The sequence below is a fragment of the Palaemon carinicauda genome, chromosome 27 (assembly GCF_036898095.1).
Source record: "Palaemon carinicauda isolate YSFRI2023 chromosome 27, ASM3689809v2, whole genome shotgun sequence".
Classification (NCBI taxonomy): Eukaryota; Metazoa; Arthropoda; class Malacostraca; order Decapoda; family Palaemonidae; genus Palaemon; species Palaemon carinicauda.
Window position 1 is genome coordinate 60,299,103 of NC_090751.1, and position 25,488 is coordinate 60,324,590.

The following is a 25,488-nucleotide window of genomic DNA, read 5'->3' on the forward strand; positions in this document are numbered from 1 at the left end:
CATGTGGAAGCGTTAGATGACCATCACCGGCCACTACCTGTGAGACGTGACCCACAGGAACATAGATATATTTTCCATTGGTCCTGTAGTGTTTGCACAATAAGTGGTCTAAACACCTCAAGGTCCGTGATGGACAAGTAGCAGAGGGTTGAGGGCTGAGGTTACTTGGGTTAGTCTGGGGTCAATGAATAAGAATGGCTGGCTTGTTTCTTTCCTTCACCTTCCCCTCTCTTGGGGATTAAGCACCATGGTAACTTAATATAGATCCTATTAGTAGACCAGCCACATTGATAGTATCACAAACACATCTTGCTCCGGCCGCTAGTATGCACATCAATTTTAGCGAAGAGCAGGGTTCCTAAGGCCTTTAATCTATATCGTAGGGGAAAGAACCCTGGGTCAAATGCAAAGAGGCTGTCGTCATGGATTTTCCACCCTCCTAACAGATAAGTCATCCCCCATAAATACCAATGGTTTGTATAAAGTGATGGAACAAATGACACATTTGGAAGTACAGTAATTTGTATTTGTTCCGTAACTGGAATACAAACCACGCTATTTAAAGTGGGTAATTACTTTCGGCGTAGCTGAAAGGACGAGCCATTAAAATTTAACGAGGGTTTACTACCCCACCGCTAGTTAGCGGTGGGTAGGGAGGGTAGTTAGCTATCCTCCCCCCCCTCACACACCTGTGTTATAAGCCCACTTTGCTTACGGCTCGGGTGCTAGTTGGACATGTCCGCTGTCACCCTCGCCTACACGACAGCCATTTAATCATTGCTTTTGCTTTTTCTTTTCTAGTGTGTTGTGAAGTTGGCCTCTACAATACGGAAGTGTCCTGGGTTACCTGACCGCCCTTGTGGGACCTTCATGTCTTCAATCGACACGGATCCACACACCTTATGCCCTTATTGTAGGGGTCAACGGTGTGAGAGTGATAACGTATGTATTGAATGTAGGGAGTGGCCTACTTCCCAGTGGGAGAGGTTTTCCCGGCGCCGGAAGAAGTCCAAACGGGATATTTCTCCTTCAAAGGTTTCTTTGAAGAAGGAAAATCCTAAGGACACTTCTTCCGTAGCCCAAACCTCCTCCGAAGCTCCCACTCGGTCGGCTTCTCGCGAGAGGCCGTCGAGTTGTAGCGTAGGCCGTACTGTTGTCCGATCTTGGGGTTTGGGAGAGGGAGTTGCCTCCCATAGCGAGGCAGCTCCTCCTCCTCCCCCAGGGAAGGATTTAATTATTTCTCCTGGTGTTAATAATGATGATCTTTTGCAGCTTTGGGCTTCTTTGGGGCTTCAGGGTTCACCCTCCAAGGAAGCCCTGTTTGACATGATCAGGTTGGGATCAGCTGTCAAACAGTCACCGGCGGTAGCAGAGGTTGACCCTCTGTCTATTGTCGAGGCTGTTGTGGCAGAGGCTTCCAATGAGAGTGTTCAAACCCCTGCTCCTGTTGTAGCTGAAGGCTTAGCTCCCCCCTCCGTACATCCTTCGAAGGAGGAACTAACTCCAACGGTCTCTCCTGCGGGTGATTCCACCCCCTGGGGGAGTTAGCTGACAGAGACTCCTCTTTGGAGGACTGCCGATGGTTTGCCTGCTGCTCCCAGAGGACGTATCCGACGTAAGGCTCGTCTTTGGATCGTCAAGTAGCCAACAAAGTCCTGACTTTGTGGGGGTTCCCCGATTGTGGATCTGTTTGCGACAGCGTTGAACTTCAAACTGCCGCTGTACTGCTCCCCAGTCCCGGACCCCAAAGGCTCTCTGGCAAGATGCTTTTCAACAACGGTGGGACAACATCGACGTATACGCCTTTTCCCTGTTCTGTCTGATGAGGAGGGTACTCAACAAGACCAGACTATCGGTCAACCTCTCGATGACTCTCATAGCTCCGCTGTGGCATCACGCGGAATGGTTCCCGGACCTTCTGCAACTCCTTACGGAGCCTCCGAGAGAACTCCCTCCGCGACACGAGCTACTCAAACAACCACACGCCAACATCTTTCACAAAGCCGTAGCTTCGCTTCGGCTTCATGCCTGGAAACTATCCAGCATCTCCTCGCAGAGAGAGGATTTTCGCAACAAGTTGCGGGAAGGATGTCTGGACACCTGCGAAAGTCATCCGCAGGGGTCTACCAGGCGAAGTGGAGAGTTTTCTGTTGTTGGTGTCGTGGAAGGGGTATCTCTCCACTCGATGCCACTATTCCAGCAATAGCGGAGTTCTTCGTGTATTTGCGAGAAGAAATGTGTCTTTCAGTCTCAGCAGTGAAAGGCTATCGCTCAGCCTTAAGTCTAGCCTTCAGGCTCAAAGGAGTGGACATTTATTCTTCGCTAGAACTTTCCCTACTCATACGTAGTTATGAACTTACCTGCCCTCAGTCGGAAGTGAGACCTCCTCCATGGAACGTGGTTCGAGTTCTCAGGTCTCTTAAGAGACCTCCCTCCCTACGAACCATTACGCCAGGCTTCATATCGCCACCTGACTTGGAAGACAGTGTTCCTACTAGCTTTGGCGTCAGCCAAGCGAGTTAGCGAACTTCATGGTCTCTCGTATGACATCGCCCATTCAAGGGGATGGGGGGAAGGTAACGTTCAGCTTCGTCCCTGAGTTTATTGCTAAGACTCAGAATCCGGGAGTGCCGGACCCTCGCTTCGACTCCTTCCGGATTTTGAGTCTTCGTTCCGTAACAGATGACCCAGACCATCTCCTACTGGGCCCATTAAGGAGTCTGAGGCTATACCTGAAGAGAACAGCTGCAGTTCGTCCCCAAGTGCGGGCTTTGTTTGTTAGCACTGGGAGATCGAAGAGGAGGGTTACCAAGAACACCATCTCAGCATGGATTCGAAAGGCAATCCATCTGTCCCTGAATCCTGACCCTCCTCCATCACGTCGTCCTAGAGCTCATGATGTCAGGGGAGTAGCTACCTCCCTGGCCTTCAAGAAAAACTTCTCAGTGACGCAGGGGTTTGAAAGCGTCAAACGACCTTCACAGCTCACTACCTGCAAGACGTGACCCACAGGAGGCTCGATACGTTCTCTATCGGCCCTGTGGTGGCTGCACAACATCTGGTTTAAACCTGAGGCTCCTTAATGGACAAGTAGCAGGGGGTTGAGGGCATTGTTACCCGGTTTTAGTCTGCATGAAAGAAAAGGTATGTCTGGCCCTTATTCTTTTCTTCATCCTCCCCTCTCTTGGGGAAAACAGCATCCTGGGTTCTCTGCACAGCTGACCTCAAACCACTGCAGGTAAACCATGTTCCCTTGTGTTCCTAGTATTAAGTTAATACTGTCGCGTCCCCATACCCTGACGAGGTGGTATTGGGAGAGTCCTAGCCTAAAGTTTCCATCTAAAGAACTTCAGGTCAACTTCCTAGGACGAGTCACACTTTTTTCCTAAACACACACCTTACGTAGGCCGCAGCCCTTGCATAGCAAGGTGTGAGTGAGGTGCAGGGACTCTTTATTGTTGAGTGCTGACACACTCAGATAATGAGTCCCCGGGCAAAGCCAAAAGCCAGCATGGCTGGGACTTATTCCACCCTTCCTAAGGGTTAAGTCACCCACTCTAAATAGCGTGGTTTGTATTCCAGTTACGGAACAAATGACAAATTCGTAGATAATTTGTATTTTTCTCAACTATACAAACCTTAGCTATTTAATCAAACTTGCCCGCCAGCCCTATCCCCCATGAAGTCTTATCTCTAAGCAAAGTGAGCTTACAACACAGGTGTGTGAGGGGGGAGGGTAGCTAACTACCCTCCTTACTCCCCCGCTAACTAGCGGTGGGGTAGTAAACCCTCGTTAAATTTTAATGGCTCGTCCTTTCAGCTACGCCGAAAGTAATTACCCACTTTAAATAGCTAAGATTTGTATAGTTAGGAAAAATACAAATTATCTACGAATTTATCATTTTTATGTGAATATTTTTTTTTTTAGGTAGGAGAATTTACTACCATGTACAATATTTGAATTTTTTCAATCTTTTTGGTGGCCAAAGCATGTGATTAGTCCTAAGATACAGTATTTAAAAATTAACTTGAAACTCTACAACTTGCTTTGAAGAAAATAATTGTTAGGAGTAAAAAAGTCTAATGAAGTACTGTGTTATTTTCTGAGGTAGTGAAGGTTATGCTGTTGCTGTGCTATAAGGTTGAGGAATTTCATTCATTTGATATTTTTTTTTTCTTTTACAGTACGGAGGTCCTTGCAACCTTAACAACTGATGTAGGAAAGATATTAACGTCACTTCACAAAGTGATGCCCAACGGTACTATCAATCTTTTAACAGGAATTCGTATAGCTCATGTAAGTATTGTAACTTAAAGGTGGGGGTATACATATTTTTGTAAAACGATTCATGGTTTGTTTCATGTTACTGCTCAGTATCATTATTTTTCAGCTTCATATTACAGGTCTGTAATTGTCTTATGCTAGATCAAGCAAATAGATACTATGAAGTGAAATTGTGAGACTGGTGGTTTATTGTCAAGCAATGTGCTTTTTAAATTTGGAACTTAGTTGGGAAATAAATTTCCGCAACTAAGATCATGGTAGATTGTAAGTTTTTCATTTATACAATATCTGACAGTATGTACTGGTAAAGATAAAATTTGGTTTTTCGTTACAGCTAGCGCTGAAGCATCGGCAGAGTAAGAATCACAAGATGCGTATTGTAGCATTTGTTGGAAGCCCAGTAGAAGCTGAGGAGAAAGATATTGTCAGGGTAGCAAAACGTCTGAAAAAAGAGAAAGTTAATATTGATATCGTGAATTTTGGTGAAACGGTGAGTTTTTTATGCAGATATGTTTAGATATTTACGTGGGAATATTCAAATTGCAGCACTGTAAAATATGTTGAAAACTCTGCACCTATTAACATCCCATTTATCTTGTTTAAATAATTTCAGGACTGCAACCAACCATTACTAGAAGCAATGGTTAGCACTATAAATGGGCGTGAAGGTTCTGGCTCTCATTTGGTGACTGTTCCACCCTCACCACATTTAGCAGATGCTTTGTTATCTTCTCCTATTGTACAGGTTAGAATATTACATTGAATTTTGCCTTTTACAGGTTTATATTTGTATTATTTCCTGTCAATTTTTTATTCAAATTTGATTTGATTACAGTACGTATAGTAATTTCAATTTGTTCCGTAACTGGAATACAAACCATGCTATTTAATAGGGGTATTACTTTCGGCGTAGCTGAAATGACGAGCCATTAATTTTTAACGAGGGTTTACTACCCACACCGCTAGTTAGCGGGGGGTAGGGGAGGGTAGCTTGCTACCTCTCCCCTCTCACACACCTGTGCTTGAGCTCACTTTGCTCTCGGCTCGGATGGTGGGCGGACATGTCCGCTCTCATCCTCGCCGTCATATTGGCAGCCATTTAATTGCTTTTGTTCTTTCTTTTTCTAGTTTCTGTGTATGTGAAGTTGGCTTCTACGATCATGCACACCTGCCCCGGTTTTGCCGACCGCCCCCTGTGGAACGTTCATGTCGGCGGTCGAGACTGATCCTCACGCCCTTTGTCCTTCTTGTAGGGACCAACGGTGTGATAGTGTCAACGAGTGTAGGGAGTGGTCTGCCTCCCAGTGGGAGAGGTTTTCGCGACAACGGAAGAAGTCCAAACGGGATATTTCTCCTTCGAAGGTTGCTTCGAAGGGAGAAAAACCCAAGACCTCTTCTTCTGTTGCCCAAACCTCCTCCGAAGCTCCCACTCGGTGGGTCTCTTTCGAGAGACCGTCGAGTGGTAGCGTAGACCGATTTATTGTTAACCAACCTCGGGTCTCGAGAGATGACATTGCTTCCCCTAGCGAAGCAGCTCCACCTCTCCCCCCGGGGTAGGACATGTCACTAACCTCTTTGTTTCAGCTTTGGTCCTCCTTGGGGCTTATGGGAGGTTTTGCTTAACTACATCCGATTGGGTTCTGCTGTCAAGCAATTGGCGTCTCCGTCAGAGGTTGATCCTCTGTCTCTTGTTGACGTTGTGGTGTCAGAGGTATCCAAATGCGATTTCACCCATCTCCTCTTCCACTCCAGACTCTACGGTAGCTGACGGCTTAGTTTCTCCCGTTCCTGATCAACCTACGAGGGGGAAACTAAGTCCATCGTCAGTCTCTCCTGCTACTGTTTCTCCCCCTCGGGGGAGTTCACTTACAGAGACTCCTCTTCGGAGGACTGCTAAAGATCCGCTTGCTGATCCAACGGCCCCCAGAGGGCGCATCCGTTGGAAGGCTCGCCCTCCTCTTCGTCATAGAGGCCTTCCTTCGGCTCGGTGAGTAGGCGCCTCTTTGGTTCAACGGCTTCTATGCGGTCCCCTGCAGAGGAGCCTCTGGACCGATCATCCGTCACTGCACTTGCATTGGTCTTGGACCTTTCTGCAGATCGTTCGTGATCTCCTTCGGTGGAAGGTCGTCCTTTTAAAGGCCACGTCGACCTTCCATCCGACAGGCCTGCTTACCTGCCATTGCCGTTCCTGCATGGGCCTAACAATGCTCCAACTGAACGTGCTATTGCGCGACAACAACCTTCTTACCCTAACACAGGGCATCAAGAGCGTACGCGCCAACATGCGCATGCGCTCCAACAAGAGCATAGCTCCACCATGCGCACACGCGCCAACGATCTTCTGTGCGCCACGGCTCGCCTGCGCACACTGCGCCCATGTGCTTACGCGCCGTGTGCGCCACGGCTCGCCTGCGCACACTGCGCCCATGTGCTTACGCGCCAACGATCTCCTGTGTGCCAGCGCCCAGGTACCTGCGCCAACGTTCTCCTGCGCAACAGCGCTCTTCTGCGCGCCAACATTCTTCTGCACATGCGCATACGTGCCCTAGGCTATATCTTACTCTCCTGCGCACCATCCTATGCGCCAGGTAAGACCTGCGCGCCAACATTCTCCTGATAGCAGGACTACTGACAAGTCAGCCATGCTGGCTTCACCCGTGCACCACCCCTTACCAACGCGCCAGCCTTCTCCCGCGCACATAGACAAGGATATGCGCGCGCGCCATGCACACGCTCGTCTAACCTGTCCTAGGTATGCGCGCCAATATTCTCCCGCGCTCCCAGCATGAATCTACTGCGCGCCGGCGTGCTAGGGGACTTTCTCCTGTGAGCACGCCCTACGGCTGTAACGTGCGCGAACAATCCTGCGCGCCCGCGCACTCTTCATGATTCTCCTGCGCGCCACCAGACTCCCTTGCGCGAGCCCCGATATTCTCCCTCGCGCGAGCGCCATTATTCTCCCTCCCTCGCGCGAGCCCCGTTATTCTCCCATTATTCTCCCATTATTCTCCCTCGCCCGAGTGCCATTGTCCTCCCTCGCCCGAGCGCCATTGTCCTCCCTCGCCCGAGCGCCATTGTCCTCCCTCGCCCGAGCGCCAGTGTCCTCCCTCGCCCGAGCGCCAGTGTCCTCCCTCGCCCGAGCGCCAGTGTCCTCCCTCGCGCGAGAGAACGATGTCCGGCAAGGTCGCCATCACCTCATTCCCCTCCCCGCAAGCGCATACCACCGGGCATTGTGGGAGAAGGGAAACTTCCAGAGGGGTTCAGGATCCCAAAGCTACCACAGCCAAACCCACCAATTACAGTGACTCCTCCCAGGGATCCTTCAATCCCTTTCTCTTCAAGGGGTATGTCTAACAGTGCATCTGTCAGCCAACAGCCTTGGTTCAGTGCCCTGATCAGAGCCGTAACTCGGGCTTTCAAGCCTGTCCTCTTTGAATTGGGACATGGAATCATGGCTTCCTCTACCTCATTGAAGAGAAAAAGATGAGTTCTATACGCGGTCACTTCCCCAAGGGCGAAACTAACTCCACGCAGACCTTCGAGGCAAATTCCTTCTATTCCTCAGTCTGCCTCTCCTTTCCTTTCAGACGAAGATTTCCCGTCTTCAAGGGAATCACGCGAGGAGAGACTTTCCCCCATCGCACCCGTGGAGGAAACCTCTCTTCGCGCCGAGAGTTCCACACAGTCAGGGATTGGAAAGAACATACCACCCTCGTCAATGTTGGAGTCTTACATCCTTCCCAGGAAAGAATCCAAAGACTCCAAAACATTGCCTATGTCCTCGACTAGGAGCTAACTAGCCACTCAAGGAATGTCCACGACTCTCCCCAAGAAGAGCCTTCGGGGATAGAAGGAGACTTCGCTGCAAGTCCTACAACAGGAGACCAGTAAGAGTCAGAACATGCGTTTTGACAAGTTCTGACTCTAATGAAGGCTCTCAACGGGTTTTCCGAGCCAGAGATCCCTCCTCTAGAGGGTAAAGACACGGTCTTAGACCACGTCTTTGGTACTCAAAAGCCCTCTTAAGACCAGGGCAGCCCTGCCCTGGTCTCAAGGGGTAAAGAGTACCAGGGACAAGATCTGACAACAGCTCTCTGAGATGTCCTCCTCCACCCATTCCGGTACCGCCAACAAGCTCCTCCCACCTCCTCGCGTGCAGTAGAGGAGGTACTTTGAGATCCTAGAGGAGTCTTGTCTAGCTCTTCCACTTCACCACTCACTGGAAGAGGTAACCAGGGGAGTCCCTCTTGAGAGAGACTCCAACCGGCAGCCGAGATCCTCAATCAGGAGAAGGTTGCGAAGTGTGCTATGCAAGCTACCTCGTGGCTTGATATCTGGTTGGGGACCTTGGGTATCCTGATACGCTCTGAGGATTTCTCTAAGGAACGTACCAGGAAAGCTTTGGAGATTTTCCTTCTTTCAGGTACTCGCACGATCGAGTTTCTGGCCCACCAAGTCTCGAACTTGTGGGCAAATAACATCCTGAAACGTCGGGATGCAGTAGCTGAGAGATTCCATCAGAAGGTCCCTAATGCTGAGATCAATAGGCTCAGACATTCCTCTATGGAGGGGTCTGTTCTTTTCGAGCCTAAGGATGTGGAACAAGCTGCTGAGAGGTGGAGGAAGTCTCATTAAGACTCATCCTTCATAGGGCTTTAACATCCAAGCACTATAAGCCTCCAGCACCACAGCAGTCCCGTCCAGCTAAGACCACTACGACGACAACAACAGCGAAGACGATGGTGTCTAAGCCCTTTCCTGTCAAAGAAAGGAAAGGCAAAAAGTCCTCCAGGGGAGGCAAAAATCCTAGAGGGAGCAGCCGAGGCTGCAAACGCTAGGATAGGCAGTCCCCCTGCATTTCCACCAATGGGGGGATGCCTACAAAGTTGCTCAAACAGGTGAAAGCAACTCGGGGCCAATTCCTGGACAATCTCCGTGATCAGTCTAGGATATCGCATCCCGTTCATAACATCTCTACCTCCTCTGACGACGAATCCAGTGTCATTGAACTCCCTTGCCATGGGATCGGCAAGGGGGCAAGCCTTTCGGGCAGAAGTCCAGACCCTGTTGAAGAAGTGCGCTCTCCAAGAGGTCCTTGGTGGATCTCCAGGCTTCTTCAGTCGACTCTTTCTTGTAAAGAAGGCGTCTGAAGGCTGGAGACCAGTCATCGACCTCTCAGCTCTGAACAAGTTTGTCAAACAAACTCCATTCAGCATTGAGACGGCAGACACGGTCAGGATAGCAGTAAGACCGCAAGACTTCATGTGCACACTGGACCTAAAGGACGCATATTTCCAGATTCCAGTTCATCCGTCTTCAAGGAAGTACTTAAGATTCAGCCTGGACAACAGAAAATACTAGTTCAAGGTGCTGTGCTTCGGTCTTTCCACAGCACCACAAGTCTTCACCAGTGTTTTCACCCTAGTATCATCTTGGGCACACAGGATTGGCATCCGTCTCCTCCGTTATCTGGACGACTGGTTAATCCTAGCAGACTCGGTGTCAACCCTTCTTCAACACCGAGACAAACTTCTGAGACTTTGCCAAGATCTGGAGATCATGGTAAATCTCAAGAGGTCTTCCCTGCTTCCCACTCAAAGACAGGTATACTTAGGCATGACTATAGACACCACTCTCCACAAAGCCTTCCCATCAGACGACAGGACAGCAAGGCTGAGGAAGGTCGCAAGACCTTTTCTCAGACGAGAAGAACTTCCAGCCCAATTGTGGTTATGTCTCCTCGGTCACCTTTCATCGCTGAACCGTCTAGTTTCCAATGGTCGTCTCAGGATGAGATCCCTCCAGTGGCGACTCAAGTCCCGTTGGAATCAAGCTTACGACTCCCCAGACATCCAGATCTCCATGGGATCTGCGGAACTGACGGACCTCCAGTGGTGGGTGGCAGATGAGAACCTACGAAAGGGAGTGGATCTTCTCGTCTTCCCCCCGGATTTGATGCTGTTTTCAGACGCTTCAAAAAAAAGGTGGGGGGTCTACGTGCTGCACCACACGACCTCAGGCCTCTGGTCAGAGTCGGAAAAGTACCTCCACATAAATCTCCTAGAGATGAAAGCTGTCTTTCTAGCCCTTCAACAGTTCCAACAGTACCTGGAAAGTCACTCTGTGATGGTGATGAGCGACACCACAGTAGTGGCCTACATCAACAAACAAGGAGGTATTTTTTCGCAGCAACTATCCCATCTAGCAGTAGAGATACTGAGATGGGCCGAAATTCACTCGATACCACTATCGGCATGCTTCATTCTGGGGAAAAGGAATGTGCTCGCCGACAACCTGAGCAGAGCATCTCAGATAGTGAGTACCGAGTGGTCTTTGGATCATCTATTAGCCAACAAAGTCCTGACTTTGTGGGGTTCTCCAACTGTGGACTTCTTCGCAACGGCCCTGAATTTCAGGCTCCCGCTGTACTGTTCCCCAGTTCCAGACCCCAAGGCTTTCTGGCAAGATGCTTTCCAACAATGGTGGGACAACATCGACGTTTACGCCTTTCCCCCGTTCTGTCTGATGAGGAGGGTACTTAACAAGACCAGAACATCGGTCAATCTTTCAATGACCCTCATAGCTCCGCCATGGCATCACGCAGAATGGTTTCCGGACCTTCTGCAGCTCCTAACGGAGCCGCCAAGAAAACTCCCTCCACGACACAATCTACTCAAACAACCACACGCCAACATCTTCCACAAAGCCGTAGCTTCCCTACGACTTCACGCCTGGAGACTGTCCAGCATTTCCTCTCTGAGAGAGGATTTTTGCAACAAGTTGCGATCAGGATGTCTGGACACCTGCGGAAGTCATCAGCAGCAGTCCACCAGGCAAAGTGGAGTCTTCAGTAGTTGTTGTCGTGGAAGGGGTATCTCTCCACTCGATACCACTATTCCAGCAAAAGCGGAGTTCCGCGTGCATTTGCGTGAAGAAATGCGCCTATCAGTCTCAGCAGTGAAAGGCTATCGTTCAGCCTTAAGCCTCACCTTCAGGCTGAAAGGAATGGACATTTCTTTATCGTTAGAACTTTCTCTACTCATACGTAGTTATGAACTTACCTGCCCCCAGTCGAAAGTGAGACCTCCCCCATGGAACGTGGTTCGAGTTCTCAGGTCTCTTTAAGAGACCTCCCTATGAACCATTACGCCAGGCATCAGATCGCCTCCTAACTTGGAAGACGGTGTTCCTGCTAGTTTTGGCCTCGGCCAAGCGAGTCAGCGAACTTCATGGTCTCTCGTATGACATCGACCATTCAAAGGGATGGGGGTAGGTAACGTTCAGCTTCGTCTCAGAGTTTATTGCTAAGACTCAGAACCCGGGAGTAGTGGATCCTCGATTCGACTCCTTCCGTATTTCTAGTCTCCGTACTGTAACAGATGACCCAGACCATCTCTTACTATGCCCTGTAAGGAGCTTGAGGCTGTACCTCAAGAGAACAGCCGCAGCCCGTCCTCTTGTGCCAGCACTATTCGTCAGCACAGGAAGGACTAAAAGGAGGGTCACCAAGAACACCATCTCTGCATTGATTCGCAGGGTCATTGACCTGGCACTGAATCCAGACCCTCCTCTGTCACGTCGCCCCAGAGCACATGATCTCAGGGGCATAGCTACGTCCCTGGCCTTCAAAAGAAATTTTTCAGTGACGCAGGTTCTTCGAGCTGGGTTGTGGAAATGGCAGTCCACGTTCACATCCCACTACCTGCAAGACTTGATCCACAGGAGACTCTATACTTTCTCTATCGGTCCTGTGGTGGCTGCACAACAGCTGGTTTAAAACCTCGAGCTCCTTATTGGATAAGTAGCAGAAGGTTGAGGGCATTGTTACCCAGTTGTAGTCTGCATGAATGAAAAGGTTTGACTGGCCCTTATTCTTTTCTTCATCATCCCCTCCCTTGGGGAAAGCAGCATCCTGGGTCTTCCGCATAGCTGTCCTCAAACCACTGCAGGTAAACCATGCTCCCTTGTGTTCCTGGTATTAATACTAATACTGTTACGTCCCCATACCCTGACGAGGTGGTATTGATTCTATCTCATTAATCCTTTCTCCTTCCAATGATATTTCATCTTCCATTGCATACTCCGTTCTCATTATCTCTGTCTTTCCTCTATTTATCTTGAGCCCAACCTCGTGTGATATTTTATGCATTCTAGTAAGCAAGCATTGCAAATCCTGTTGTGTTTTGCTAACAAGGACAGCATCATCAGCATACTCTAGGTCTGCTAAATTCCTATCGCCAATCCAGTCCAATCTTTCTCGGCCATCTACAACTGTTCTACTCATTACAAAATCCATGAGGAGGATAAACAATATAGGTGACAACACATTTCTTTGGAATACTCTGCTGTTCCCTGGAAATTCATTTGATAAGACTCCATTAACATTAACTTTGCACTTGCTATGCTTATGAACAGACTTAATCAAATTTACATGTTTAAGAGGAATTCCATAATAATGCAGGACTCTCCATAAAATTGGCCAGTGCACATTATCAAAGGCTTTTTCGTAGTCCGCAAATGCTATTAAAAGTAGATTTCTATATTCTACGCATTGCTGTACAGCATGTCTCAAAATGAAAATTTAGTCAGTGCAACTTCTACCTTTTCTAAATCCTGCTTGCTCATCTCTCAGGTTTCCATCAATCTTTTTCTCCAGTCTCCTTAGAATAAGCATACTATATGTTTTCATAACAACTTACGTAAGTGTTCTGCCTCTTTAATTATTGCAGTCAGTCAGGTCTCCTTTTTTTGCCATTTTCACCAACACTCCTAACTCCCATTCATCAGGTTTTTCCTCTTCATGCCACATTGTACAAAATGATCTTGTAATTAGTGCGTGAGTCACTTCATTTTCGGCCAGTATCATCTCGGCAGTTATTCCATCGTATCCAGTAGCTTTCCATCTCTTTAGTGTTTTGAGGATAGCTTCAACTTCAAACACAGAATTCATTCATGGGCAGTTCAAGGCCTTCCTAAGTTTCATTTATATCAATCAAATCATTCCCTTCATATCTCCCATTCTTGACCTCACTAAAGTGTTCCATCCAACATTGCCTTTCTTTATCTTCTATTGTTATAACAGACACCTCTCTTTTTTGGATGTCAGGATGTCAGAGAACATCAATTCATTCCTTCATTCATTCATTCTCTTTTTGAGGGGTATATGCTTCTTCTTGTTTGCCCCAGTAGAGATTTCATTATTAATTCTCTGAGAAATTCTTATACTATAGCCACTTCCTGAATTCATAGCTTTGTCAGCCTCATCTGCCTTACTGTCTAAATATTCTCTCCAGTCATTCCTAGATTTTCTTTTCACCTCACTATCAATACTGGAATACTTAGCATGCTCTACTATGTAATTTTCATTATTTCCTCAAAAACTTTCAACAATGAATTTCTGTTTTGTCTCTGTTTTATAGTATTCCAAGTATCATTTGATATCCATGGCTTTCTCCTTGTAACTGCGTGTCCCAAGACTTCACTACTAAATGAATGATAAATGTTCTTAATATCACACCATTCTTCATTAATTGTCTACTCTTCGTCTCTTAAAAGTCTCTAAGACTGCAAATCGATTCCTACATTTAATTGAAAATGTTTCTTTGTGTTCTTCTTCTAGAAGTTTAGTTGTATCAAACCTATATATTCCATCTACTTTTCTGTTGGGTGCTTTCAGTTTTAATTTCAGTGTGGCAATGAGGAACTGGTGATCACTACCAATGTCTGCACCTCAGTAGCTTCTTACATTTCTCAGAGTCCTCCTCCTCTCTTAATTAATGGCTATGTGATCCATTTGAATTTTGTAATTGTCACACGGTGAAGTCCATGTATACTTGTGGATGTTCTTCTGTTGAAAAAGAACAGAAACATAAAATACGCTCCATTTTCATTTACAACATCGCCAAGACCCTTGACACCCATCACATTGTCTATCCATTGATTATTCCTTCCAACTTTAGCATTGAAGTCGCCGATCACAATTTTCATATCTTGCTGGGATCTCATCTATTACACTGCAGTTCTTCATAGTATTCATCTTTCCTTTCTTCAGGAGAATTATTTGTTGGGGCATAGCAAACTACAGTATAATAGTGATGTTGCATTGCTTTGATTTGAACTTTGCTAGTTACAGTTTACAGCTCTCCACTCAGTTAATGCCTTTTCTGCTCTTGGTGTTATCATCATTCCTACTCCTCTTCCAACTCCATCTGATCTTCCTGAGTAGATATATACATTGCCTTGGTCTAAAGTTTCCTTACCAATCCCCTTACAATGTGTTTCACTTAGGGCCAAGATATCCAAACTATATTTCATAAATTCACTCTTCACTTGCTGTAACTTCCCAATCTGATTCATGGGTCTAACATTCCAATTACCTATTTCCAATTTTTCTCTAGTATTTATAAACCGGTAGTTTCTTAGCACCCCATACGCCCGGGACTCTGGGCCATTTTTCCACCTTATCCATGACTAACTAAATCCATAGACTATTCATTCGCTATACAGTGAACCCTCGTTTATCGCGGTAGATAGGTTCCAGTCGCGGTCGCGATAGGTGAAAATCCGCGAAGTAGTGACACCATATTTACCTATTTATTCAACATGTATATTCAGACTCTTAAAACCTTCCCTTGTACGTAGTACTGTTAACAAACTACCCTTTAATGTACAGAACACTTAATGCATGTACTACAGTACCCTAAACTAAAACAGGCACAAATATTAAAGGTGATTTTATATCATGCATTTCCTAAACATGCTAAAAAGCACGATAAAAAATGGCAACCAATGTTTTGTTTACATTTATCATAATGTAGAAACAAACTGGAGGTAGAGCTTTGCTTATTACCCAGACATATTTCCCATACTTTTCCCTTAGAACTACATCACATCTTCCTACTTTAGATATATAGATATATATATATATATATATATATATATATATATATATATATATATATATATATATATATATATATATACATATATATATATATATATATATATATATATATGTACATATATATATATATATATATATATATATATATATATATATATATATATATATATATATATATATATATATATATATATACATATATATATATATATATATATATATATATATATATATATATATATATATATATATATATATGTGTGTGTGTGTGTGTGTGTATATATATATATATATATATATATATATATATATATATATATATATATATATATATATATATATATATATATATATATATATATATATATATTTATATGTATACACATATACATACCTACATATATACATAAATACATGCATACGTATATATATATATATATATTACTGTATATATGGGTTATGGAAAAAATCCGCGAAGTGGTGAATCCGCGATGGTCGAACCGCGAAGTAGCGAGGGTTCACTGTATACATCAAAGGATTGTCAGTTCTTTGTGATGCACAGTGCCTATCTAACTTCAGCCAGTGACCCCTGCCAGTCCATACTAAATCTAGTAAGATGAACTGCTAGGCATCAGGAGTAAAAGCCAAGGAGACAGTTTGTCCATCCCCTTAAATCCCATCCGTTGCCATGCGGCTAGTGACTTCATCAAGATTTAGGGGGCCATTTCCTCCACACCCAAAGCTCTTATTACTCCTCCAAGTTGCTCATCCACTATGAGTATAACCGTTGGCAAACATGGATGGCTAAGATACTGCTTAGCACGGTCATACCGCCTAGCATGGTCATACCGCCTAGCACGGTTATACTGCCTAGCACGGTTTCACATTAGAATTAGTGATTGATAATTTTAAAAGGAAGATTCTGATGTAGTTGAAAATGATTTTTTTCAAGACTTTGTTCTTTGCTAGTTAGAAAATATATGATTAGAATCGGTTTAGTTGCAAGTTATATGCATTCCATGCATTTTTAATAGGGTCATGTAGGCTATTCATCAGATAGGTGCCCATGGGTCTGTGACGGGCCGAGAGAGGAGTTGTGAACTCAAAGGCAGATTGGAAACGACTGAGTTATTTATTAAGGAACACTCTTCTTTATATACAAAACCTCAAGGCAACAGGACATGACCTGTTCGAGAGACAGAATGTTACAGAGCAAAACGGAGACATGATCATTCAGGTTCTTTTTAGTGCGAGGGAAGAGCGCAGATACAAGCATAAAATATACAAAATAATTATGTACAATTGTGTGACACACGGTTGGTACATGGCTCCCCCCCTAAAAATGACATACTGTACATGTTAAATAGGGCGCCCTGATCTAGAGAGGCGAACTGTAGGCGGGTCATCTGGCAGAAGATAAGCAGGTTTTAGACGATCAATGGAGACCCAGTCTTCTTTGCCCCGAATGTTTAGGAGGAATGCTTTCGGACTGCGTCGGATCACAAGGAAAGGGCCCGTGTAAGGGGGCGTTAGTGGTGGCTTGCTGGTGTCGTTGCGCAGGAAGACGTGCGTTGCAGAGTGCAAGTCCGTTGGTATGTGATGCTTCGCTGGGGGCTTGTAAGTCTGGCGGCACGGAGTAAATTTTCCCACGACGTGACGTATGCGCTGGAGATCGTCAGAGGAGGTTGTAGAAGGAAAAAATTCGGCAGGGACGACCAACGGGTCGCCATACACCATTTCGGCTGCTGAGACGTCGAGGGCGTCTTTAGGAGTGGTCCTTAGTCCAAGGAGGACCCAGAGAAGCTGAGTAAACCAGTTGCAATCCTTGCAGCGGGACATCAAAGCTGCTTTGAGGGTGCGATGAAAACGTTCAACCATTCCATTGGCAGCGGGGTTGTAGGCCGTTGTCTGATGTAGGGTGATGCCCAGGAGATTCGCTAATGACGTCCATAATTGAGAGGTGAAAGTTGTTCCCCTGTCAGAAGTAATATGCTCAGGGATACCGAATCTTGAAATCCATCCAGAGAGTAAGGCAGATGTACATGAGGCGGACGTTGCAGTTTCCATGGGAATGGCTTCAGGCCAACGAGTGGAGCGGTCGATGACGGTAAACAGGTAACGATGTCCTTGTGATGTGTGTAGGGGGCCTACAACGTCGACGTGAATGTGTGCGAAACGACGCTGAGGTTGAGGAAAGGTGCCCACTCCTGAATCCGTGTGTCGATGTACTTTGGAAGTTTGGCAAGAAGTACACGCACGGACCCAATCCTTAGCATCCTTAGAAATGCCATGCCAAATGAACTTTGCCTTCAGCAGCTGTGCAGTAGAACGGCACGAGGGATGTGAAAGGCCGTGGATGAAATCAAACACCTGTCGGCGCATGGGAGCAGGAATCCAAGGTCGCGGTCTACCTGTAGTGACGTCACAGAGGAGGGTGGTGTTGGAGTCTTCGAGGGGAAAATCCTCCCAACGGAGGGACGTGCAGGATGTCCTACAAGCTTGATATTCTGGATCCTGTCGTTGGGCTTCAGCCAGGGCGTTGTAATCCAATCCCAGTTGAACGGCAGCCAACGTGTTTCTTGACAGGGCATCGGCAACGGGATTCATTTTCCCAGGGACGTATTGGAGGGTGCAATTGTATTCAGCCACGGCGGAGAGATGTTGGCGTTGACGGGCGGACCAGGCGTCAGACTGTCGAGTGAAGGCGTGCACCAGAGGCATGTGGTCTGTACGAATGACGAAGGGCGTACCTTCTAAGAAATGGCGAAAGTGACGGACAGCCAAGTGCACCGCCAGCAATTCTCGATCGAAGGTAGAATAACCCGATTCTGCCTTGGACAGTTTTCTGCTGAAGAAGGCCAATGGGCGGGGCGAGCCTTTGACCACCTGCTCGAGTACTGCACCAATAGCGACGTCGCTGGCATCGGTGGAGAGAAGGAGAGGGGCGTGTGGGATAGGAAAAGTGAGAGTCGCAGCAGTTGATAGGGCCTTCTTTGCATTGCAGAAGGCTGCTTCTTGAAGGGGACCCCACTTCAGGTCGTTTGGCTTGCCCTTGAGGGAAGCGTAGAGGGGAGCAAGAGTGGCGGCAATGGCTGGCAGAAAACGGTGATAATAGTTGATCATGCCCAAGAATTCCTGCAGAGCTTTGACGGTCGAGGGCGTGGGCAAATTCTGAACGGCTGCTACCTTCTCAGGGAGGGGATGGACTCCTTCAGGAGTGATACGGTGCCCTAAGAACGACACTTCGTTGGCGCCAAAGGTACACTTGTCGTACCGGACTACAAGGCCGTTTTGTTGCAGGCGGTCGAGCACGATGCGCAGGTGACGGAGGTGTTCCTCTTTTGAGGAGGAGAACACAAGTATGTCGTCCACATAACATACACAGAAAGGGAGGTCCCCTAAGATGCCATCCATGAGACGTTGAAACGTTGCCCCAGCATTACGAAGGCCAAAACAGGAGTAATTGAAGGTGTATGTGCCAAACGGAGTGGTGATGGCGGTCTTGGGGATGTCTTCTGGGTTCATAGGCACCTGATAATACCCCTTCAGGAGGTCGCGCATAGAGAAAACCTTCGCTTTGTGCAGGTAGGAGGTTACATCGGCAATGTTTTGGAGGGGGTAGTGATCCTGTTCTGTTTGCATGTTCAGGCGCCTGTAATCCCCGCACGGACGGAGGGAGCCGTCTTTCTTCAGAATGATGTGTTAGGGTGACGACCATGGGCTGGAGGCCTTTTGGCAAAGGCCCATTTTCTCCATTTCGGCGAACGTCTGTTTGGCGGCTGCCAATCGTTCCGGTGCTAGACGTCTGAATTTTGCGAAGACTGGGGGTCCTGTCGTCTTGATATGGTGATAAATACCGTGCTTGGCAGGAACCGTGGGTGTTTGGCGAAGTTCTGGACGGAAAACTTCCGGGTACGACGTGAGGAGGTGGGCGTAGGCATCCGTGGGTGTGCTGATGTGGAGAGCGAGGTTAGAGAGGGCGGGTTGAAGAGGTGTCGACAAGTACGAGTCTGCGTTGACCAAACGTCGGTGGGCGACATCGACCAGAAGGTGGAAATGAGAGAGGGAATCCGCACCGAGGATTGGCATTGTGACGTCAGCAACGAGAAACTTCCAATTGAATTTACCGTTTCCGAACGATAATGTGAGGTTCTCGTAACCGTAGGTGGGTATCGCAGATCCGTTGGCAGCTACCAAGCGGACATCGGCAGATGTAGACAGACTACGTTGTGCCTTGAAGAGTTTCCTTGGCAAAAGAGAACGACAAGCACCCGTGTCTACCAAAAATCGCACGCCCGTTCCTGCATCCTGTAAAAAGAAAAGATTAGAAACATGGGAGGCCACCGCCACAAGCGATGGCCTACTTACACGTTTTTTGGCCACTGACAATCTTTGGCACATTTCTTCGCGGTTGCCCCGAATATGAAGTGGTAGTAGCAAAACTGCGGCGGATGGGAGGTAGTAAGTGGTTGTAGAAGTCGTTCGTTGGGGCGTGAGCGATTGGTGGGTGGTGGGCGGCTTTGTCGCCACTTCGGCACGTCACGGGGTAGGCGTGTATGTCCTACGGCATTCATGTCAGCTTCGGTTGACGTTGAATAGGCATCCTCGTCGTCAGGGGTGGAGGCGTTGATGGAGGTCTTGAAGTGGCTGTCCATAAGGGCGTCGGCTTTGGTCATCAAGTCCTTTATGGGTAAACTATCGACATCGGGTATGGCAGCGCGCACAGGTTCAGGTAAACGGCGTATCCAAAGGGCACGGAGTAGGTTCACCTCACGAGGAGAGCCGTCTGCGGCAGGTTGAAGGCGAGCGATACTGGTCATTTCCCTGAGGGCAAGCGAAGCCCTTTGGTCCCCAACGGTTGTTGCGAGAGCTGAAAAAGCTTTGCTATACGGGCGGCTGGCGACGGCGAGTACTGCTGCAGAAGGTATGATTTGAGGTCGTCATACGCTATTGGGGTGTCTCCTTGTTCACAAAGCCAGTCGGATATTTCTGGGAAGGTGTCCTCGGGTATCGCCGCGAGAACATAATCCGCTTTGGTGGTTGAGCGAGTCACGCCCCTGATACGAAAGTGGACTTCAGCGCGTTGAAACCAAGCGAACGCTTCTCCGCTAGCGAACGGTGAAAGTTTCAATGGAGCGGCTGCAGTGCCAACTGCTGGGGTAGAGTCCGCCTCCGTCATATTACCAACGATGGAGGGGCGAGGGAGGTGGGGGTGGAAGGCAGTGGGAGCAAGTCGACTTCCGGGGTCACCAATGTGACGGGCCGAGAGAGGAGTTGTGAACTCAAAGGCAGATTGGAAACGACTGAGTTATTTATTAAGGAACACTCTTCTTTATATACAAAACCTCAAGGCAACAGGACATGACCTGTTCGAGGGACAGAATGTTACAGAGCAAAACGGAGACATGATCATTCAGGTTCTTTTTAGTGCGAGGGAAGAGCGCAGATACAAGCATAATATATACAAAATAATTATGTACAATTGTGTGACACACGGTTGGTACAGGTCAAACAAGTCATCTGTTCAATTTTTAAATAGTATTACATTCTTGCTTCAAGTATATGAAATCAAATACTTCAGCCCAACGGTGCGTTTCACTCGTTTTAAATTTACATTATGATTCATTCCATGAAGCTTCAGATTTATGGTTTCATGTAATTTCTGGAATGAAACTTACATCAGTTGAACCAAAGGAATTTTTATACAAAGGTTTCACATGGAGTTTCCATTGATAGATATAGTTGTTTCCCCTCCTTTTTTGACAATGATATAGATAGGTTAACATAGCATCTGGGTTATGGGTTTTTATAAGAAGTACAGGGCTGAGGTAATTATAACAATTAGTCATACCTGTATTACACACAAGTATGTATTGGCAGGTATCAGCGTAAAGTGTTTACTCATTATGACAGAATACTTCAGTGATAGTTAGATACATATTGGTGTACTTCTCGAGATATGTAAACTTGGAAATACCACCTTAGTTGTAAATCTATCCCTAGTACTTTAGGAGAGAAAGTCAATGATGATGCATGGTTTTGATGTCTACAGAAAATAAATGTTGGGAATGTAATAATAAAAAATTTTTTAATCCTATTTATATTTAGATGTGTAAATGATAAATTTAATTGTGACAAGTTTTCAGATATTGCCTTTAGTTGAATTTTATGAATCCAGTTTAACAGACATGAGTTTACAGTGTTTCTAGCAATTAAAACTGTTTTTGTAAACAAATTTTAGCTCAACTGTAAACTTGATGTATTTCAGGGAGAGGATGGAGGACCAGCAGCCAGTTTTGCAACAGGTGGAGGATTTGACTTTGGTGTTGATCCAAATGAGGATCCTGAGCTTGCTCTTGTAAGTTACATGTTTAAGATTTATTTTTATGATTATGAAAGTGATAAATAACGAGAAAAGTACAGTACTACTATGTATTTGTTCTGTCACTAGATACAAACCATTTTTCTCTTTATAGGGAATATACTTTCGGTGAAGCTGGTAACTCGCCATAAGACTTTTAATGAGGTATGACTACCCTCCGCTAGTTTGTAGGGGGTTAGGGTGTGGTACTGGCTATGCTGGAAAACAATGTTGCTGAAATTCAGTGTTAAAAAAGGTTACAAGTCACAAGACTCCAGTTTGATCAATGGATTGATAAATTTAGCTGTTGATTGAAAGTCCGTTGAAAGTTTAGCATCATCACTTACACAATATTTTGCATCTAGGCCAAACTCGTAATTCTTCCATTCATAAAGTGCACGGTTCTGTGGCCCATACTGTTAAGATGAGGCAGTCCCTCTGTGATGTTACCATGCAGGAGAGCTGGAATAAACCATCTGTGAATATTGTTTGTGAATCAGATTGCCCCGCTCACACTCATCTGTGTTCTATCGTTCTGGAGTTATTGGGTTTGGGGTTCCTGTCTTCCGGGCATGCCCAGCCCTGAAGGTCGCCTATTTGTCACCTTCTTTTGGCTTCTGGGGCGGTTCCCCATTCCCTTCGTCCTGCATGCAGTATCTCTTCTTGTAGGACATTCCTGATATCGAGTGTCGGGAGTGACTATCCTCCCAGTGAGTGGGTGAGATTGGTAGGGGAAAAAGAGAGGAAGTCTAAAGGTATTCAACTCCTTCGGGGTCTTCCTCAAAGATGAAGAAATCCCGACTTCCTTCCTGTCAGCGATACCTCCTTTCTGCTCGCTCGTTCTCCTCCGCAAGACGGTCGAGTAAGAGTGTTGTCGCCCACCCAGGGAGTCTCTTTCGATCTCCTGCCTTCCTTGGGGCTTTCGGGACTCTCTACTAACGAATGGCTCGTCGAGAGTCTGCAGTTATGGATTAACCACAGTTATCCTTTCCGAGAATCTTGAGGTAATGCACCAACAGTTTTCTCATGCCCTTGGCGCCAGCCCTCGTTCCTCCTTATGCTGGAGTACGAGGGCAACTGGTGCTCCTCGGAGTTACCGATCTGGGTTTCTCCCTAGCTCCCTCGAATGCTGGATGACGAGGGTGACCTAGAAACTGCTTGAATTGAAGCAGTTTCAATGTTGACCTAATGCTACAGTACAAGGGTGGCCCAGAAACTGCTGGAACGAAAGCTGTTTCAACCGGTGCTCCTTGAAGTTACCAGTTGAGTTTCCTCCCTCGCTACTGTTAATGCCGGAATACGAGGGTGACCGAGGGCTGCTTGAACGAAAGCAGTTTCAACTGGGGCTCCTTGGAGTTAACATTCAGGATTTTTTCCTTCTTTCCTCTTAATGCTGGGGTACGAGGGTAACCCAAAAACTGGCTGAGCCTATGTTTAACATGCAGCTCTTGAGGCTGACTTTCAACATGAGCTCAGCTCATTGACAGGAAGCAGAGAGCACTGCCCAGAGGTCTGCCTCCAGGTGCTGAACAACTTTCTCCTCCGAGGCAAAGTTAACCTCCACCAGTTGTTGGGCAACTTTCCTATTTGAGGGAGAGTTGCCCTCCACTAGCCACTGTTCAGCAATCTTCCCGCTTTACGAGGAGAATTGCCTACAGTGGCAACAGGGGTTGGTTGCCTTCTCGCCTGCGGGAGAGGTTGCCTTCATGGCTTAGGGACTCATTCCCCCAGGGTTAGGCCAGCTCTTACAGTTTCAGGTTCCAGAGCATCCCTACCTAAGAATGAGTCTCTTTATTCCCGTGGGAACCAGCTACCTTTTGAGGATTTCCAACATGGTGGACGTCCAGTCTCGTTCCCTTCCAAGAGAGAACCTTCGAAGGTCCATCAACCCTACACTTATAGAGCCCGTCACTCATCCAAGCCTAAGCTAGATGTTATACTGGTGTCAATTGTACCAGGTAAGGATCCTAATATTTCATCTTTGCTGGCTTCTAAGTTCCTAAGCCTTCCGGCCGGTACTGCGTTCAGGAAGACACCCTCCTGGTTTGACGTCCTGCTCAAAGCGGTGCGTCGGGCTGTGAAGGAGGTAATTCCTCCTGCGCAGTCAATTATCAGCATGCCGAGGATTCCTTTTAAGAGTGCAGCTCTCCCGTCTACAGTCTTCCCTCCGTCAGACCCCAGATGAAAATCTCACCGCTCAAGAGGAAGCGAGGTCATAGATACGTCTTGGCATTCAAAAAGAACTCTCTGGCACAGGTATTATAAGGGGGGTTGTGGAAGCGCCAAACGACCTTCACAGCCTACTACCTGCAGGACATAATCCACAGGAACCTGGACGATTTCTCCATAGGTCCTGTGGTGGCTGCACATGTGGTCTAAACACCTCAGCTCCCATGTAGGACAAGTAGTAATCAGTCGAGGGCAGACGTTAATCCTGCTAAAGTCTTGAATGAATGTGCGAGTGATTGGCCTCTTCTTTCTTCCTTTTTCCCTTCTCTTGGGGTTTCAGCATCCGAGGAACTTTGCAAGCTGACCGCCTCTGACTAGAGGTGGGTACCATAGTCCCTTGCACAACCTGATATGTGTACAGTATACATATGTTTATGTCTCTGTTCTCACTGCTAAGTGAAATCGGGCAATGTCTAGATTAAGTTTGGAGTTTAACTCCAAGTTTTCTCTTACCTCATCAAGTCGATGCTTAGTTCACACACATTAGCACCATTTACCGAGGCTGTTAACTCAACTTGCACATTTTGAGAGTTTGTGAGTGTCAGGGTGTATCTATTAAGCTTGTGCGAAGCGTAGAATCACACCTTGAATAAAAAGTCCGCCAGTTGGTTAAGGACTGACACCTTCCTAAGGGTGAGTCTCCACTGTAAAGAGCGAAACCATTTGTATTAGGTGTCTGAACAAATGGCATATTTGGAAATAATTTGTATTTTTTCTAAGTATACAAACCTTGAGCTCTTTACACATACCTGTCCTGCCATCACTTAGTCCTCCTAAAAGTCCTGCCTGGAATAAAAAAGTAACATTATTTCACCAGTGCTTGTGTGAGTGGGGTGGCTGGTCTACCCCGTGCTATATTACTTGATAAAGTAAGAAGAGAGTATTAACTTTTTTAAAGTAAACAAGTTTAAATATGGAAATGGGTCTTCTTTAGGCTATTTATTTTGTTAGTAAGAATTACTAAGAAAAATTACATTTGTGCTGCATTTTTGACAAAGATTGTGTTCACAATTGTAAATGGACAAAAATAGGGCCAGTAATGGATGGTGCAATGATAACAGTAATATAGTAATTATAGCAGTAACGGGGAACTTTGAGTTTATTACAAGTTATATTTGGTATATTTAGACATCTTATTACAGTATACCAGTTTATCTTACTGCTTATGTAAAATGTTTCATTTTCAAAAATATAAAGTTTGGTATTACTGTATATAAGCAAATACGAAAGAGAAATGGTTGTGCAATCATTAGTTTAGAGATTATACCAATGTTAATGTTGATTTTTTTTTTCATTTTCTTTTTATCATCGTTATTATTACAACTGTTATGTACTGCTCAGTATTACGTTATTACTACAGCTCTGTACAGTGTACTGCATAGTATACAGTAATTGTGTACTGTAAAGTGGTATACAGTGCATGTATGGATATCCCTTGGATAAACTTTAAGGAGAGATATTTTGTTATTATGAAATTGTAATGCACTGTACAGGACTATACCATTTTTACAGTACACTGCAATGCTGTAGTTTATTATTTACGGTAGTATATTTAGAAGTATTGTAAGCATAAATTTATTTTAAGAGTAACCTAAGACTTCTGATGGGAATGTTGAAAATTCAGATTGTTGCATTTTTGGCTAGATCATCTATATTTCAATTTTTAAATAGCTTTTTAAAAGCAATCTACTTTTTTTATTTATTTGGAAA

At 46.1% G+C, this 25,488-nt stretch overlaps 1 protein-coding gene across 2 annotated transcripts in view; it reads left to right on the plus strand.

Annotated features, from left to right (window-relative positions):
- Positions 1 to 25,488, plus strand: part of LOC137620739 (26S proteasome non-ATPase regulatory subunit 4-like) — a 109,227-nt gene that overhangs the window by 45,980 nt on the left and 37,759 nt on the right. For both annotated transcript variants that reach the window (XM_068351116.1, XM_068351117.1), the window contains exons 3-6: positions 4,186 to 4,297; positions 4,620 to 4,775; positions 4,899 to 5,030; positions 21,457 to 21,546. In XM_068351116.1, coding sequence (XP_068207217.1) covers positions 4,186 to 4,297; positions 4,620 to 4,775; positions 4,899 to 5,030; positions 21,457 to 21,546 — 490 coding nt within the window. The remainder of the gene's footprint in view (positions 1 to 4,185; positions 4,298 to 4,619; positions 4,776 to 4,898; positions 5,031 to 21,456; positions 21,547 to 25,488) is intronic.